Below are 17,933 nucleotides of genomic sequence, written 5' to 3'. Positions count from 1 at the left end.
CATTTCTGGAACAAGATATAAATCCACAAACAATGCTTATTATGTAAGTAAAACAAATAAATAAAATAATATAAATAGATATTCTATTCCTGCTTTTATTTTTATTGCACAATGTTTTTGTTGAATGTTATTTTTGCTGTTTGTTGCATTGGAGTGCGAGACTGAGGATTGTCATTGCCAAAACGCTGTAGCTATTGTGCATAGGCTAATTTAAAAGCTTTTGATGCTTTTGAAAGGCTTTTGACATCCTACAAAAAAAGTGACAATTCACAATTTAGATTATATTATTATAATGTTACTATACATTATTAGTTAGTAATATAATAAATGCACATTAAGTTTTTAATGATGTGGATAAGATAAAGGAGAATATAAGGAAATCAATTTATATGTTTTCATTTCAAATATTAAAAGACTACATTTCCCTGTGATGATTGGAAAATTAACAACATCTTCCACTTTCAATTCAGGTCCCATTTGCCCAAAAAATGTAAGAATGTTAAAATAATTCATATAAAAAACATAGTTTTAAAAAGACAATTTTCCTCTCAAGTTGAGATTTAAAACAAGTTTCTAATTTAGGGTTTTGTGGCTTTTATTTATTTGTATGCAATCGGAAATGGTATTTGATTAAAAAAACTAATTAAACAAACAAAAATTTGAATTCAAATATCTTTCAACACCTCGTTTTTTTAAAGTATCCTAAACACGTCACTGGTATGTTTTTCTTCTAAAGCTTCAGAATATGTATTGTGTTTTTCCCGAGCTCTTGAGTGAGATATTTAAACTAAAACTCAGATGAATGTATTTTAAACAGGCATTTACTTATTTCCTTCAGGTCAAATCAGCAGCCTAAACTTTCTTTCCGTTTGTATAGTTATTATGAAAGCTTACTTGTTCGACCAGTCTTTTTTTTCTTATGTTCTAAACAAATCATTTCCATGGCACACATTTTAGTTGGCTCAAGGCGCACATCTATTTCAGGCCCATCAAGGACGCGCAAATGAATCCTCCATCTAATTTCTGCGTCACCCCCTTAAGTCAAAAGCTTTAAACATATATTCCTCCTTCACAAAGCCTTAATGGTTTTCGTCAAACATCTGTCATCGTCCGTGTGTTTATCCGAGGGCCCTAATGGGAACCATCAGCCGCGCGGGGGCATATTCTGGCGGTCGGGCCAGTAAAGACGTCCTGATAGACTTTCTTTGAAACGCTGAGGTCATTTTTAGCATTTAGAAGCGAGTGTGAGGGTGTTTCGGTCAAATAGGCCGTCGGAGCTGGACTGTGACTACGTTGTTGAGGAGCTTGTTTGCCCAGTGTGGTCTGTAAACTGTTGTTTAGGTGTGGGTGGTGCTATGACAACAAACTCAAACTGCGACCGAAGGTTGACCCCAGGCTTTCTTTTGAGGATCAGCTGCGTTTCTAATCCACTCTGTGTGGCTCCTGCATAGCGCACATGGGCCTAAGGGAAAACCGTGGAGCTTAAACTTCCCAAAAATGGGGTCCGGGGACACCCAAGGGTCCTTTAAGAGGTCTGGGGAAGTCTCGAACACAGGCTTTCATTTTTACTATGGGGTTACAATAGAAAATACAATAATACATAAAAATGTTATGTCTTAAATGTGTCATGAGAAAATGACATATTTCATTACAACTTCTAATTTGTATACATTTAGCGTCTTAAATAAGTGTTGGACTCAAGAAAAAAAAAACATTATTTACAAGGTGCAGGAAAATTAGTAACTACGCAATGTTGTCCCTGTCGCATTTGAGATTGCAAGCAACAAATAAAAATACACCAGTTGTTTAGACTCAAAGGAAATACTAAGAAAATATGTTGCATGTTGGGCTTATGATTAAAATAGAATTATATATGAAAAATACAATTTGTGTTGGTCTTAAATGGAAATAAAATGACTTGATAATATAGTTGAGAAAACTCAGATGAGGTGGAAATAAATTGTGCAGAAGCTTTTAGTTGAACATTTTCTGTTTGTGTGAAATAATATGCATTTTGATAATAATTAATTGTTCGAGATTGAGCGTTGAAACAATACGCTATTAAAACAACAACTAACGATACCCTTTGTTTAAAAAAAATACCATTGTATTTGAGTAACATTATTTTTATGAAACCGTGTCAATCTAATTCAGGTCGTTTCCTCGACACTTTTTTTATAACCCTTTAACACTTTTCAAATGTGCTAAATAATTTAGCAAAAAAGCAGAAATGTTTAAACGATATTAAAATAGGGAAGAGCAAATTAACACTTTTAATTTTGCCTTAACATATTTACAATCTCCTAAAAAATATAACGCATTACATTTTGTTTAAAATAAACGAACATCTTAATGTATTTGCTGTAAAGAAAGAGCATGGGTTGTATTCTATCATTTTCAAATATATGACAATGTTTCACCTGATTATCCAAATTGGCCTAACAAACACAAACAGGGAGGTCTGTGTGCTAACTTCACTATTTATACTGAAACAACTCCTCTAACAAAATGAGGGTGTCTAAAGTTACCAAACTAACCTCGTCACAGGAGCAACAACTGAGAAAACACCTTATAGAAATTCATAACCAATATCAACAAAGAGTTCGATAAGATTAATACAACAGAGGTTGGCCAAATAACTTACTCTCTTTGCTGAATTAGACTGAGCAGCCTCAGCAGGTATCCACAGCTACGAGAAAGCAGCTCCTGCAGGTGGATCGCAGGTAAAGGTGAACGTCGCTCATTAATCATGGCTATTTCGGCGTTTTTTGCCCTTTTATGGTGTGATGGCCTCGCAGCTTGCACACCAGGAATTAAAACAGCTAGAGAATCAGGAAAACCCCCTTTTTTTTGTTTGGAAATTGTCACACGATATAGGCAACTTTGAAAAGGGCAGGTAAAATAAAACTGTTGAGAGTCCATTAAGATACACTAGTTTGTTTGTTTTTAAATAAATTGTATTAATAATGTAAGCTGATTTTAGAGACAATATTCACTCTCATCCCGTTATTATTAAAATAGCAGATTATCAAATCCGGTTGAATTGGAACAAAGCCTCAAATAATAACTTTTGTCAAAGCACAATTATGGAACTGATGTGTGACATGCAGTGCTGTAAGTTTTCACCGTTCTTCTTGTCATCAGGTGGGGATGATGACACCTTGTGACTTGGGGAGCTGAGGGGTTAACGCTGACAGGGCCAGAGGGGCACAATCCTTGTCAATAGCCTAACCTCGATGTTTTAATCGATGAAGTTTCTTTTTTGTCCCCTCAATAAGCCGAGGGCTCAATAAGGTTGTCATCACAAATGACGCTGATGTCCGCGCTCTCATCTCCTCCGTGGATAAACATGCCTTTATTATGCCAATAACTCTTTACCCCAGGGATGAGTGCGCGCACGGCCGCATACATTGAGGGACTCTGCGGTGCGTAAAACAGACACGTGCAGCTTCTCAGGCGATAGTAAACATTGACACATAATTCATGTCCTATCAGCAGAGCTTAAGATAAAGGTCTGATAGTCGGATTTAGATGGAAGCTTGACTTTGAAATCCTCAGAAATCTCTCTAATTATGTCTCTCTTAAGATTCCCCCTAAGCAATGACACATATGAATAGTGTTTTTAGAGGTAAACGCACTTTAATACACATGATTGACCCGTAAACGTCTCTCTGGACAAACACTTTGTATGTGCTCCACTGGATTAAATAGATAACAGATAAAAGCCTGGAACAAATATGGCCTTACATGAACAGTTCCCCAACTGATAAAACTCAGCTAATACATGAAAGCAATAGGCATCATGCAAATCTCACACAAAAGACATTCAGACAGTCGTGACACACAAACACGCAGGCCTTAAACACAGAGGGGACAGTGATTAAGGAGGTACTATAACAAAGCACTCTATAACGATTAATAAACGAGGTCACCTCGCTGATTGTGATGGCTAATTGGCGACATTCAGTGCAATCACAGGCCGTGGCCATTACGCACAACTTTGGCACATTTGAGGTATTTGTTTGTGGGTGCAGCTGTGTAACTTTACATTGTCACACTCTGCAGCACTGCTCGGGAACAGGTGTAGGGTTCTTGCACCGTCACATTAGTGGCACAACGCGTATTTTACGTAAAATGTTAAAGAAAGTGGTCTATGGTTGATTGAACAGCAATGTAATCGTTCTTCCGAACACAATATAAAACAAATATTTAACTCAGACACAGTCCATATTATTGTCCAAAGTCCTAAATAGTGCATTAATTCAGTCTAGATGTCCACACATCCATTAACCAGGACTTTGGCTTTGATGCAGGTTATGAGTTTTGATATACAGGCCGGCTGTGGCCTAAAGAGTTAAAGAGGCAGTTAGTTCTTAGTTGGACGAGTAAGGATCAGACACAGTGGAGGGTGTGGGAGACGGAGTAGATGGAGCTGAAAGAGATTTATCTGATGCTGCATCGTCAATTTTCTCTTGTATGCTCTGTCCCGGGTCTGAGGATGAAGCTTTGGCCGGAAGCAGCCCTTCTTTCTCCCTCTTCTTCTGCTTCATCCTCCGGTTCTGGAACCAGATCTTCACCTGAGTCTCATTCAGCTGCAGAGCTGCTGCGATTTCAACGCGGCGCGCACGTGTCAGGTACTTGTTGAAGTGAAACTCCTTTTCCAGCTCCGTCAGCTGCTTGGTGGTGAAGTTGGTCCGGACCGTGTTCGGCTGACCCCCGTAACCGTACTCCCCAGACCGGCCTGCAGACAGATAAACAAATCACTGTGAACTTATTGTATAAGGTTCCCTTACATGTTCACTGCTCACAACACACATGGGGGACAACAGGGTTTGGATTAGGTTAAACTTTTACGCAGCAAAAAGCAGCTTTTACGCAGCAGATCATTAATGTTAGCTGCTTTGAAACATGCTGTATTACACATACATTGTCTAATATAACACTGAAAGATAACATCTGCTACGTTATTTAATATATTACAAAAATATGAATTCCCAGCCTTCTGTCGTTCAATTAACAACAACATAACAAACGTGGCCCATTCAAACACGAGTTGTTGAATATAAAACCTATTTGAACTCAGAACGCTCATTAGACATATTTGTTAACACTTTGTACCATTGGCACTTTGCACCCACCTGTTTTTGGTGGGTTCCTCTTGACTTTCATCCAGTCGAAGGTCTGAGCAGAAGATGCACCCTCAGACAGAGGCGAACAGCACGCATCCATGTGGGCTGCATGCAGTGGTGACAGTGGATTTGAGCACCCAGGAAACGGGGCAGCTTGCTCGTGCCCGCTGCCATAGGCAGCGTGGGCATACTGCAGCTGACCCAGAGGGGCGGCACTGTAACCTTGGCGATGCTGAGAGACCATTGATGAGGAAATGTTACCCGAGTACATTAGTGGACTGCACTGGGGGAATCCCGCTGTGGAATCTACTTCCTGATTGAGCGCGTAATGGTTATACGTAGCACAGAAACCTTGGGGTCCATAGCTGGAGCTGCAGGCCGGATGTGCTCCATAGGCGAGACCCAGAGAGCTCGCAGACTGGTATGACCCCGGCTGGTGAGGAATGCCGTCAGGGGAAGCCCTGCTCCCCATGAAGCGGTCATCAGTCCCGCAGTTGTTGACAGTTACCGCGCAAGACTGAAAAGTTGTAATCCCGTGATCTGAGTGGAAAGCCCTGACAGAGCACGAGCCACCTTCACCGTTCATCACCGAGTAATCTAAGAAGCTGCTCATTGTAGCATTGTTCGACCGGGGGGCGAGGGACAGTCCGCTCGACAGACACCCTCTGATCCTCTCTCCCCACTTACCCTGAGTGACCGTGCCAACCTTTACCTATAGTACTCTGTTCCTATCAGGGGAAGGAGGGGGCGCGAGGGCCGATATCAGTGAACGGGTGCTGTCACGTGGACCGAGGTCAGCCAGTGAGGTAGGCCTACTTGTCCTTATCCCCTTAGCCGGTGACAGATTGGTGTTTGAGTGGCTATTTAAATTCCAGGCGCTCGTCGATCAAGGTGACGCGCGTCGCCACTAATGTATTGGCCGAGCAAACAATGAGCTGGGAGGCAGACGGCGGCGGACAGCACCGGGGTCGCATGAAGACTGGGGAACGGCAAACACAGCGTCTTCTACCCCCTGCTGTGTGCTCTCCTGCCCGAGGAAAGATTAACGTTCACCCCCTGCAACTTCCCCATGAGGACGACCTAGCAGCCTGACCTCAGGTACGGTATTTTTTGTAATAGAGGGGAAAGTGTGCATGCGTGTGTGCCTGGACCTATTGGTGTGTATGCTTGGGAGCTGTCGTGCATGTGCCCCCGTGCGTGTGTGTATCCTCTCGTGCGTAACAGCCATGATCTTATGTATTATGGTGTCATTCTCTCCTGGATGGATAGCTCAGTGTGTACGAGTGTGTGTGTGTCACTGCCACAGGCGATGTCCCATTCCAATGCGAAGTGTTTCACGCTTTAACACTGTGAGGGATTTGCTCAGCAAATATGTTCACAGTGAAAGAACTCCTGTCAAAGAGAGATTTCCCAAAACTTTGTTCCTCATCAAGGTCGAGTTGGAAATGTTTGCCTGGTTTCTGCACTTGCTAGCAATGCTAGGAGGTCACAGGTGTAACGACAAGAAAACCTATTAAACGCTAAAATGATTTAGTATTAAATGTTCCTATCCCGGGGTCAAAGGGTCTGCTATCTTCTCTGATTTCACTCCCACGTGTATTCATTATGCACGTATAGTGATCAAATTATCTGATAATGCGCAGCCCATCGTGGACCTATTATAATGTATAGCCCGAGGTGCGACTGTGGGCTGATTATCCCGTTAAGTTCATCAAATAAAGCTGTTTCTTTATTGCCTGAAATTAATGGCGGCGAAAAGCTGCGCTGGAAGAAAAAAAAAATAGACAGAGCTGAGCAGGGGAAATGTGTGTGCGTGGGAGAGCTGCTGTGTATAGCAGAGTGCAGAGGCAACCTCTCACTGAGGAAGGAAAATAAATGGGAGGGGAGGAGGGAGGGGAGGAGGGTGATCATATCGGGGGAAGAGCGCCCCTAATGGCTGTACGTGGTCAAACACTTTAAATGTTTTCAATCCTTATGGTTTATTCATGACAGTCTTCAGATATGCAACGATGGATGCATTGATACATGCAAAGGGAAAGATAGATAGATAGATAGATAGATAGATAGATAGATAGATAGATAGATAGATAGATAGATAGATAGATAGATAGATAGATAGATAGATAGATAATAGACATATACATGTAGGCTATGAATTGGTATTCTGCTGCTAAATGATTTGCGCTTATAGCTCTTTATGTTAAATATAACTTAACTCTGTCATGGAGTGTTAATTAAGTTTTACTCTTACTTTTTGGGTAAAGTATCTTAATACTTGTTCAACCACTGCTTTAAAATGTAGATGTAAACAAGGATAACATTTACCAAAAATTGAGTATTGATACCAAAAGTTATCAGCTATTGCAAAACGTTCTACTAGTTAAAAAATCGCAGTGGGGTCAAAAATGCCCCCCGACTCCCTTCTCTCCCCCTCTTCCCAGCTGCCTCTGCAACAGAGTGAGTGAGTGGGCGCAGGGGATCCTGTCTGTGGAAACTTCGCCAGGCCTTGGAGCTTTCTTGGCTCTTTGTGTGAACACATGTGAGCAGAAAGGGCGCGCTGTCTCGGAATGATTTGGTTATACTGGCCCTGTGGTTGGTCACTGGGCGCTGGATTGCAGAGGAACTGCCCCCCTCCCGCACATTTTTCTTTACCCTCAAAACCCCCCTCCTTAAATACACACTCACATTGCACACACTCACAGTTACCCAGTAGGCTAATATTAAACCATTCGATTGGCTTCTTATGGTTTCCAGATTATTCGATAAACCGCAGTTAAACCATTGAGTTTCTGAATCTCGGATCAGATGAGTTTCTGAATCGATCCATGAGGCAGCGTGGCAACCGGTGGTTGTTTTTGCTGCTCGTAAAACTGTTTACGCTATTTCAAACTGTGCATGAGCAAATACCCGATTCCCATAAATCATCTCAAGTGCAATACAATAGAGCAAAATCATTCATAATCCCTATATTAGGCTACTTCAAGACTTCCTAAACGAATATAACTGCTCCTCCAACAATGTTGCAAAAGCCCCCAAAACAAACTCTCTTGATAAAGTTATCCAGACATTGCATAATGAACCTCTCTCTGAATCTATGCTTAGTTCATTTGTGTCTGATAAATTGCTTCTAATCCATAAGTAGTCTGTTTTGAGTTTGAGCTACTTTAACACTCGGGGAAAAGTGCAGCCTCACACCCTGCTACTGCAGGCTGCCGCTGTCCCCGAGCCAGGGCCGTGTTTAAACAAGCTATAAAAATGAATTATTACCAAACGCATGCAGAGACTCAGCCCCCTTTTAGCACACGAATTGGGGAGTCCCGTATGAAAATGTAAGTGGAGTTTTATTTGTGCACATTACGCCACAATTGGTCTCCTTAATGTCCGTCTCATTCATGCCACGGAGTGATTTATGAGCTCCTGAAGGCAAACATGGCCTGGCTATTCCGCTGCAACACGCACACAATGTTAAGAGCCCTGTCAGGCTAGGATTCGTGCAGACGTGTTTGCTTTTACTCTCCAAAGTATGAAGTGTGAAGGTGAACATTAAAATAATCTGCATTAGGGTGTAGGAAGCTTGTGCCAATAAGATACCTGTGTAAATCTAAGAACATCTAAAAACAATTCCAGCAAAGCAAGTTACACTTTTTAACTCATTATTAATTGTTAGTTTCTAAACTACAATTTTTAAAAGTTATTTTACTACATTTAAAAAAAAGTTTATCTCTGAAGTTTTTAATAAAATATGTTTTTGTGCCTTTAAAAACATGTTGTAAAAATGATTTCAGTAAACTATAGTCATATTTAAAGCAATTCCCGTTTTGTTGAAATGTAAACTTTACAAGTAAATTCCAATCATGTGTGTGCCTTCACTACTGAAATCAATGCGGACTAGGCTATTTATATTCATTGCCAACCTGTTGTTACATTTGCATAACGTCTCTATATTTGCCCTACTTCTTTGATTTTGCATATTTTCAACATGAATAATTCTAGCTAAAACACCCAGTCTGGAAATAGATATAAAAAACGACTCAAAACACCAGGAGAAAGGATTGTAGCAAGTTAATTGTATTCTAACAAAAATATCCAAGACATTGGAAGCTATACAAAAATAAAATGACCAGGATCCATAGGCCTAATATTGTATAATTATTCACATACACTCATAATTTCCATTCCATTAGATCAATTTGTTATGGTAATTACAAGTCACGTCTTGAGTAGAGCCATTTCAGTGATTTAATTTCATCCTTACCTTGTATTAATCGTCAAGTCAAATATCAACAGAATAAATGTGCCGAATATACAAATAACATCAGAGTTAATACCATCGCAGCCTGATATGTATTGTCCCGAGAGAAAGGAAGAAAGCTAGTGTGATTGATTTCAGTTAATAGTTCAGATGCTGCAGGTCGATTGTAGTTAGGGACTCCGAGAAAAAAAAGAAACTGTCGGTAGAAATGTCTACGGAGCTGTCCAGAGACTCTGACAGGCTCGGCGAAGCTGCATCGGAGAGCTGTAGGCAGGAATCCGAGGAGAAAGGTTGAAAGTCGTGTATAGAAACATCCAGGGCCGGGGGACTGTCGCCATTGTCCGGGCCAGATGCCGAGCCTGGGCCCATTGTTGACATGCATCCCGGAACAGTGGGTGACGGGTTGGGAAAATGTTTCAGATTTTTGTCATTGCTGTTCAGCGGCGCAGCAGCAAAGCCCATGGACTCGCCATTGTGGAGCTGCTGTATGGAGCTCAGTGAGTTATTCTGAAAGGAGCAGGTATCTCTCTCCAGCAGGGCCCCGCTCCTCTCGTACAGGGGGCCCTCATCGTCCTCCTCGTCGTCGCTGTGGAGGTCGTCCTCGGCCCCCGGCCCTTTCGCCTCCCCGTTGTGGTTCTCCTTGCTCTGGTTCTGTCGCTTGTGCTTCATGCGCCGGTTCTGGAACCAGACTTTGACCTGTCGCTCGGTCAGGTCCAGCAGGGCCGCTATTTCCACTCTCCTCGGCCGGCAAAGATACTTGTTGAAGTGGAACTCCTTCTCCAGCTCCAGCAGCTGTGTGTTGGTGTACGCGGTCCTCAGCCGCCGGGAGCCCCCTCCTCCCCCTCCGCTCTCCGCCATCTCAGGCGAGTCTGGAAAATAAGCATTACGGTAGCATGGGATTAAAAACGCAGGACACAACAGTTACATAACCCCGCTGCCCGTGAATCTAACATTATGGCTTTCCCAAACCACCAGAGAGAGGCTCACAACATGCTGCAGCAAAATGGCCGCTGGAGCTACTGACCCAAGCCTGTAAACCTTTTTATCCCAAAAATCAATACAACATAAAGATACTAATCAGACAGTTTTAAACACAACAATAATGTCCAGCATGAGTGTGAAGCTAACACAGTGCACTAAAAGCAGTGAGGTCCAGGCTGCTGTGGGATACTAATGAATGCTCCAGCTGCCCTCCTCGGCAACGGCACTCCATCACTCTTCATTACTGTCACACATCAAAACTGCCACGGCTAGGGGAATAAATCATCTTACATCACCAAACTTTATCCAAACTTTTTTTTTTCTTCAAACAGAATCACAGCAAAGCAGTAACCATAAATCTACCAGAACAAAACGGATGTAGCCTGTTTGATATTAAGGAAAGGCCTGAGCTCTTATTTAGCAAAAAATAGTCTAGTCAACACATTTGCAGAGAAGGTTCCCTGTTTGTAAATACACACCTTTTGGGGAAAAACACACAGGTCCATTGGAGATGGTGGTCGCGGTGGAAGTCGGCAGGTGATTCCGCTTGGAGGCTTTCTTCTCCCGCATCCAGGGGTACTCCGGGGGTAGAGAGGCTGTGGCCAGCGAGCTGCATCCGTCAGGGCTGTGTCTGGGCCGGCCGTGCCGCGGATGGCTGCCCGGATTCAGGCTGGGAATGGTCTGCTCAAAGGGAGGAGGAATCAGTGTCGGGCGTGAAAGCGTCGAGCTCTTGATTGATGAACTTTGAAATGAATCAGCGACAGGGGGGAAAGATGTCAGGCACTCAGCAAGCGACGGCTGACTATTGATAAAACCGCTCTCTCGCTCGAATTCGTAATTCATCTCCGCTCCCTGAGAGCCGAGGAAAGTTTGCACGCGTATTTTTATAAATGTTGCGGCTCAATGAGGACGAGAAAGAAAAAATCATTTAAAAAAATCTCCTGGTGGTGTTTTTTTCTATATCACTGATTACGGCCGTATGGGGACCGAGCTACTATTAAACTATTGAATTCATGGAGACAAGGTTGAAATTGGACCGAATTGCCTGTCACATGATTACCTCTGCCCAATGACAATTTGGGGTTTAATCAAAAGGAGCCACTGTCTGCCTGATTGATCCAAAAACTCTGATGAAGAACGCCTCGCTCAGCTGGGGGACGACTGTTTTTATTTACATCTTTGTCCGCTCAGTTTATCCTCCTCTCGCCCTTCCAGTCCAGTCCACTAAGCCACAAAATGTGTTTTTTAAGAATGGCTGACGCTCACTATTACAGGGAAGGAACCCAGCCTGGGTGCGCGGATTCGTGCACTCCTCTTTCTCGTATTGTTTGAGGATGTCAGTCTAGAACGCCCCCACACCACACACACACAGACACACAGACACACACACACATTTCACGCCAGCTATTCAAATAAGGCAAGAGTCTGGCTTTAGATGTGTAAAAAAGATACCCCAAAAAATGATATTGAGACTTTTCGACAGAAACCAACCCCAACAATCCAGTCTGCACAGTGAGTGTGGACTCCAGAATAGATGGGATTTTTCAAAGATGCATAATAATGAAATATGAAGTGCATCCATTGACATGTGTTGCAATAAAAAGCCCATCCATTGAGTTAATAGTGACGGATATGACATGTACAGACCATTTTGTACACATAACAGCTGTTTAACATTTACAGATCGGGTCCAGAAATGTGTACGAAATTACACACGCACATATTTTATGTATGTGTACCCATAAACATTGTTTTACTATACACTTTAATATGGACACTTTGGATATGATATAAAAGCACATACGTTTTTCGTTTATTTCAACAAAGCTCGATTTTGAAACGAGGTCATCCCATCCATCCATGTGTGTGCACAAACCCACAGACATGAGGCCAGAAAAACAAGGAGCATTTTTCTAATATGATAGGTAATTTTCTAATATTTCGATCACCAAAAGCTGCCATTGTTGTTTAAATATTGTGTTAATAATTTGAAGAATTTCATGTAACTGTTAAGATTAGAAACCCTCAAAGCACATAGCAGAGTTTACAGGGAGGACAAGAGATATAATGCCGAGGAAACCATCCCTCTGTATTTCCAGAAATCAATTCTACCTGAAAATGCAATGAAGCAAACACCGTTACATTTACAATCGACCATTTGCAGCGTTATTATGTAAATGGTATATTCTTATTGAACGGCACTTTCCTGCAGTGTGTGGTTTTATAACCCTTCCAGAGTCCTAGAAAGCCACATTTGGGATGTTTTTCGTCAAGCAGTACATGTTGTATTTTCATTTCCAAAAAATGGTTTGGAGAGTAAGAAAGAGGAAGAGGAGAAGTGGTAGGCCTCTCTCAGTTTGTTGCTTATATACCAAACAAAGAGTCCTGGAAGCCTGCGCGCGATCAATCTTACTCGCCAAAAGGTCTGACAGCTCGGTGCCCTCACAACACATTTAAGGCTTCTAACTCTCCCCCGGATCAAATGCAGCCAGGAAGCGGCGAGAAACACTGGCCACTCAGATTAGAACCAGTTTCTGCTCGCAGTTGTAGCCGGGCTGTCGCTGGAGGGGTATTTTAGAAGATACATAAGAATCCATCTGCACAAGATGTGACCATTTCCTTTTTGAGGAGGCTGTAATGCGCCAACGGTGAGTATGGCGAAGCAGCTTCTCCACCTGGCTTTTATCTTTAAATCGTGAATGCATTCACATAAAAACGTGCATTTGTCGTTCTAGAGGACATGCAGGTTTTTGAGCGGACCAGGGGCAGGACAGAGTTGCTAGGGAAGAGATGGATGGCTTTTTTGGAATTACGCACAGGCTTTGTGTGAAGGAAAGGAGTGGGTGGCGGCATTTAGTGGACCCCAGCCTGTCCACTGGTCTTTACATCAGGATTGATTTAGGACCACTTTCCCACGGATGGATATGCATAAGAAGAAATACAAATGTACTGTTTCAGTTCAAACGTTATTTATGTGCTACCTGTTTATGGCACATATGGGTCATACCAGTAGCTTGCTGTGAGTGCGTGTATGCAGCGTGTCTGTGTTGGATGCAGATAGTGCATCAGCTTTTTTTTTTTTTACTGAGACACATGGTTCAATTGTTCTAGGTGTCCCTGCTAACCATATGTCAGGGTTAGTAATGTGCATGCCCTCTCATATTAATCAGATTGGGCTGACAATTACTTATAAGTGTAATATCAGTTACGACAAATAATACTGCAGTTGCACAAAGGAAAAATATTAAAAAAGAAATACCATAGTGCAAAAATGGTTTTGGTAATTTGATAAGACAAACATGTGAATAAATATCTGTGCATTTTTGTCATGAAAAGAAATACAAAAAGCATTTTAGCTCCATGTGTGAATGTGTTACATTTCTTTAGGAAATTACTGCAAACAATTGAAACATGTAGAATAATTCTTATGCAGGCCCTTCATTTTATCAAAAAACGCACACAGATGAAATCACTGTCGTGCTTAAGCTTTTCATGATAATGTGCTTTGTATCGACACCACTGAGGTTTTTCGTTTTGAACTGGCTTTGACACTGGCATCTGTAAATCTGTAATATTATGAGACAAATAATCCCCCTTACGATTTCTACTTCAGTCTGTATCCTCTCTGACCGAATTTGAGTGACTGAACACATCAGGAAATTATTTTTCAAACGATTTCTCATTTAGCTTGTTGTCTTCTTGCAGAATCTCCAGAAGGGCCGGGGTGACATTTTTATTATTATGGATGTGCCCACGCGCATGAGAGGAGGGGAGAAGGCCACCGAGAGTTTTCTTCACGTCGAATATAAAGGGATAGAAAAAAGGGAGTATATTTTATTCAATATTTGACTTAATCTGAGGCCAATTCCTTTTCTGTTTTTGAATATTAAATATGGCCACGGATTTCACATTATTTTTAAGCATAATACAAAATATAGAGATCTACAAATGTTCGTCCATGGATTATTATGCTATTGTTATTGTCTTTTATAATGGCAATTTTGCAACCATTTATTTCCCCCTTTTTGTGATCACCAATACAAGTATAAAACGTCATGAAATATATAAAAGGAACCATATGTAAGAATGGGAAATGTATTTTTGAAATGTTTTATCGAGAAGTGTCTTGAATTAAATGTGTTGTGTAATTGTATAAATGCTTATGATGTGTCTGAATTAAAACTACAAGTTTTATGCAATTGTATTTCAATTATTTTATTTATTTCTTCGAACTGGGAGCAGCGTGGAATGTATGACATCGAAAAGGAAATTAATGATGCCTGTTTTTTTTTTCTTCAACAAAAGAAATTGCTAATGTGTGTCCTTCTTTCCACCCTTATTGCATGACTGATTGATTTTACATTCACTGAGAAAATAAAAACACCTCCTTGAAGAAAAAAAGAGAAAACATAGCCTATAACAGCAACATGGTGCTTCTGCTACTGTGGAGTTCCTGCACGCTATGTATGGGCTGAAAAAGGGCTGAGACGCTTACTTTCCACCAACCTTGTCACCACACATAGATCGCAAAGGTGTCAAATAATACTAAAGGACTCTTTTATCGTAACACCGAACACAAATAAATAACATTATAAAGTCCAATAGAGCAACATAAGCAAGGGAGGTTGCGTGTAAGCTCATGACCCTTGTTCTTGAAAATGTTTTCCCCTCATAATCCCAACTCGTGTCGTTTGAAGGATCCTTGCAAGTGCAACAAAATGCAAAACACAATTCTTCAACTGCGGATAAATAAAAGACGAACAAATTCACATTAAAAATGAATAACATATGTTCATAATACCCTGTTTGCGTTTCAATTTTAAAACAATATTCAAAAAAAGATTAAATAGTCCTATGCTTATACTGTGCCCTCCTCCCTCCCACTCTAGACGTCCTACAGCTCAGTCTTTGTGAGACAATGACACGAGCAAATAGAAGAAAAATTCAAGCAAGTCGTGATTATTTACCCTACGCTACTTCACACATCAAACTATAGAAAACATAAACAAAAGCAGAGAGAAGGTGGACGCCGTTAGGAGGCGCAGAAACAAAGCAGTAATGTGTCTGGAGGTGGACAATGGGCGGAGTGATCCGGGCTGCGCTACCGCTACAGATGCGTCAGTTTGGGCGCTTCCTGGATTCTTCCCTGAGAGTAGTGCGCTGTTAGGTCTGTGTACGTCGGTGTCGGATCACACACTCCGTGATGCTGACTGTTACCCATTGTGATTGCTCCATTGTAGTCCATGTTTGTGGACGGCGGGTGCGATAGATGGGTCAGACCGAAAACGGAGGTCCCAGAATTGGGCATTGAGTCGATGTAACCTCCACCGACATACACGGGGCTGCCCTGCATGTGACTCCCGTAGTTGCCATTGCCTTGAAGAGGATGCGCGTCATACTCGGGCGTGGCCGAGTCGGTCCCGGGATACCGCTTCTGGGAGGGAGGGCAGTTGTTGAGGGAGTTGTTCAAAGGAGGGGGATATGACGTGGCCATACCGTATGCATTTTGATGAGGTTTATTGTAAGACGTCGGCGACTGGGATTCGTAAGGTACACTGTTTACAAGAGAATGCATAGAGTTGAGGTATCCTCCACCACCGCCAACCCCGGAGCCTGGGCCCACGGGACTCCGAGGGGACTGTCCGCCAGGGGAAGGCATCATTCCGACGCCTTTCTGATCCTTCTTGTATTTCATCCTGCGGTTCTGGAACCAGATTTTGATCTGTCTCTCGGTGAGGTTGAGCAGGTTCGCCATCTCCACCCTCCTGGGTCTGCAGAGGTACCGGTTGAAGTGGAACTCCTTCTCCAGCTCCACTAGCTGGGCGCTGGTGTAAGCTGTCCGGGCCCTCTTCGATGCTGCTGACCCCGGAGGACTCTTGTCTCCGGGGCAACTCTCCACTGTCAGGGAGAAGGAGAGGAGGATGTCAATCAGTAATCCATTACAGACAGATAGAGAGAGAGAGACAGAAAGAGAGAGAAGAAGGGGGGGAGAGAGAGAGAAGATGGGGGAGAAAGATAAGATAGAGAGAGAGCCAGATAGAAAGAGAGAGAGAGAGAGAGAGAGAGAGAGAGAGAGAGAGAGAGAGAGAGAGAGAGGCAGTGAAAGAACACAGAGTGAAAGCAAAACCATCTGACAACACTCAAGCTACTGATAACAGAACTTTCAACCATAACGAGGGGGGTTTACCAGATAAATATGCCCTGTTTCACTACTTAAATAGGGGTTTCATCATCTACTCTTTTTCTTTCTCCACCTCCTCCCACCCCTTTATGTGCGAGCGTGCATGTGCGCGTGTTCCAAACATATCACAATTTTGATAAATTCACTGTCATACTGCAAAGCACAAGGGTTATCATGGGGGCTCCAAGACAATTAACAATCAGTGTATGGGCACTGTGTCTGTGCACCAAGTGCAAAGAGAGAAAAAAGTAACTGAAGAATAGTGGGTCAATATTTGATATGGGACTAACCTGAGATTTCCTACTAAAACATGTTGACCCTCATCTTTCCCCGTAGTCCCACGCGTAATGCAAACACAAACGTTATGTATTCCTCAGGGTGTATAGAGCTGCTCGCTCTGCCCTCACTGATAAGCCTCCCCTTCGAAGCAGGAGCTCGGCTGCAGAATAGCAAGGTGTTGGTCTACTTGCCGCTGTGGCAGGCAGCCAACACTTAATAAATTTCACTACCTGTCGCAGCAAAAGGAATGCAGCATGACATAACCTGACCCATTAGATTATAACGGAGATGAAAGATAACTTAACACGAGGAATAGGGATACCCATGAAGGTAGGGCCAACACTAACGATTATTATTTTACTTCTTAGGAATTCATTTTTTTAAGGATAATAGCTTGATTTATAAAATACTCTTTTTGGAAACATGTTTGTTAAGTGTAGGGTTGTCATTTTCTGTCTGGTGTATATGCGTAAAACGTGCGTAAAAGGATTTTCACGAATTTAGCACCTCAATGTGTTGTATAAATTAATGAAAAACCCTTCCTAAAGATAAATCACACAATGAAGGTCGGCTAACTGATTTGCATTCATAACTCTTACAGCAAAAATATTACAAATACATTAACCCATTTGGCAATATGAGAGGGCCATGGGAAGGTAAGAATTTATCCATTTTGGGATGTTATTACATAGAACAAAACAAAACAAAACAAAACACCATGACCCAACCAGTTCATAATCAAACAGCATGATTTGGCTTTAAATCAGTAAAGAATGTGTAAAACACCCCATTAAAGGCATGCACCAGTTGTTTCCCTTAATATTATAAACAACACAAACACCCCACTCTGACCTATCACGTTTGTCTGCAATTAAACAGCAGGATGATGCCTGCATAAGTGCCTAAAACGTGCGTAAATCGGTTTCCATCCATGTCAGCACGACAACCTGTAATCAAAAACTGATGAAAAATATTTCCTTAAGAAAATTCATATTCAGATCACCTGGATTTGGATTTCAAACTTTGACTGTAATAAGTACCCATTTATGGTGCAATAAGGACGTTCATTGTAAGATAAGCATATAGTTATGTTTACGTAAATTACTCTTAA

General features: G+C 42.0%; 3 protein-coding genes across 5 annotated transcripts in view; all 3 read right to left on the bottom strand.

Moving 5' to 3' along the window:
* Positions 1-3,719: 3,719 nt before the first annotated feature.
* hoxa1a (homeobox A1a) lies at positions 3,720-6,176 on the bottom strand. Its single transcript, XM_010766192.1, has 2 exons — positions 5,139-6,176; positions 3,720-4,741 (listed from the first exon to the last, which is right to left on the bottom strand). The coding sequence occupies exons 1-2, from the start codon at positions 5,740-5,742 to the stop codon at positions 4,374-4,376; spliced, it is 972 nt and encodes a 323-aa protein (XP_010764494.1). The 5' UTR covers positions 5,743-6,176; the 3' UTR covers positions 3,720-4,373.
* Positions 6,177-9,208: 3,032 nt separating this feature from the next.
* On the bottom strand, positions 9,209-11,332 carry LOC104941134 (homeobox protein Hox-A2a). Its single transcript, XM_010766185.1, has 2 exons — positions 10,842-11,332; positions 9,209-10,250 (listed from the first exon to the last, which is right to left on the bottom strand). Exons 1-2 carry the CDS (start codon positions 11,203-11,205, stop codon positions 9,520-9,522), a joined length of 1,095 nt encoding a protein of 364 aa, XP_010764487.1. The 5' UTR covers positions 11,206-11,332; the 3' UTR covers positions 9,209-9,519.
* Positions 11,333-14,587: 3,255 nt separating this feature from the next.
* Positions 14,588-17,933, bottom strand: part of hoxa3a (homeobox A3a) — a 30,360-nt gene continuing 27,014 nt past the window's right edge. For all 3 annotated transcript variants that reach the window (XM_010766186.1, XM_010766188.1, XM_010766187.1), the window contains one exon: positions 14,588-16,260. In XM_010766186.1, coding sequence (XP_010764488.1) covers positions 15,470-16,260 — 791 coding nt within the window. In that variant the 3' untranslated portion in view covers positions 14,588-15,469. The remainder of the gene's footprint in view (positions 16,261-17,933) is intronic.

This window comes from Notothenia coriiceps, unplaced genomic scaffold, assembly GCF_000735185.1.
Source record: "Notothenia coriiceps isolate Sejong01 unplaced genomic scaffold, NC01 NC01_scaffold00003191, whole genome shotgun sequence".
In the NCBI taxonomy this organism is placed as follows: Eukaryota; Metazoa; Chordata; class Actinopteri; order Perciformes; family Nototheniidae; genus Notothenia; species Notothenia coriiceps.
This window is presented reverse-complemented; position numbering and strand designations above follow the sequence as displayed.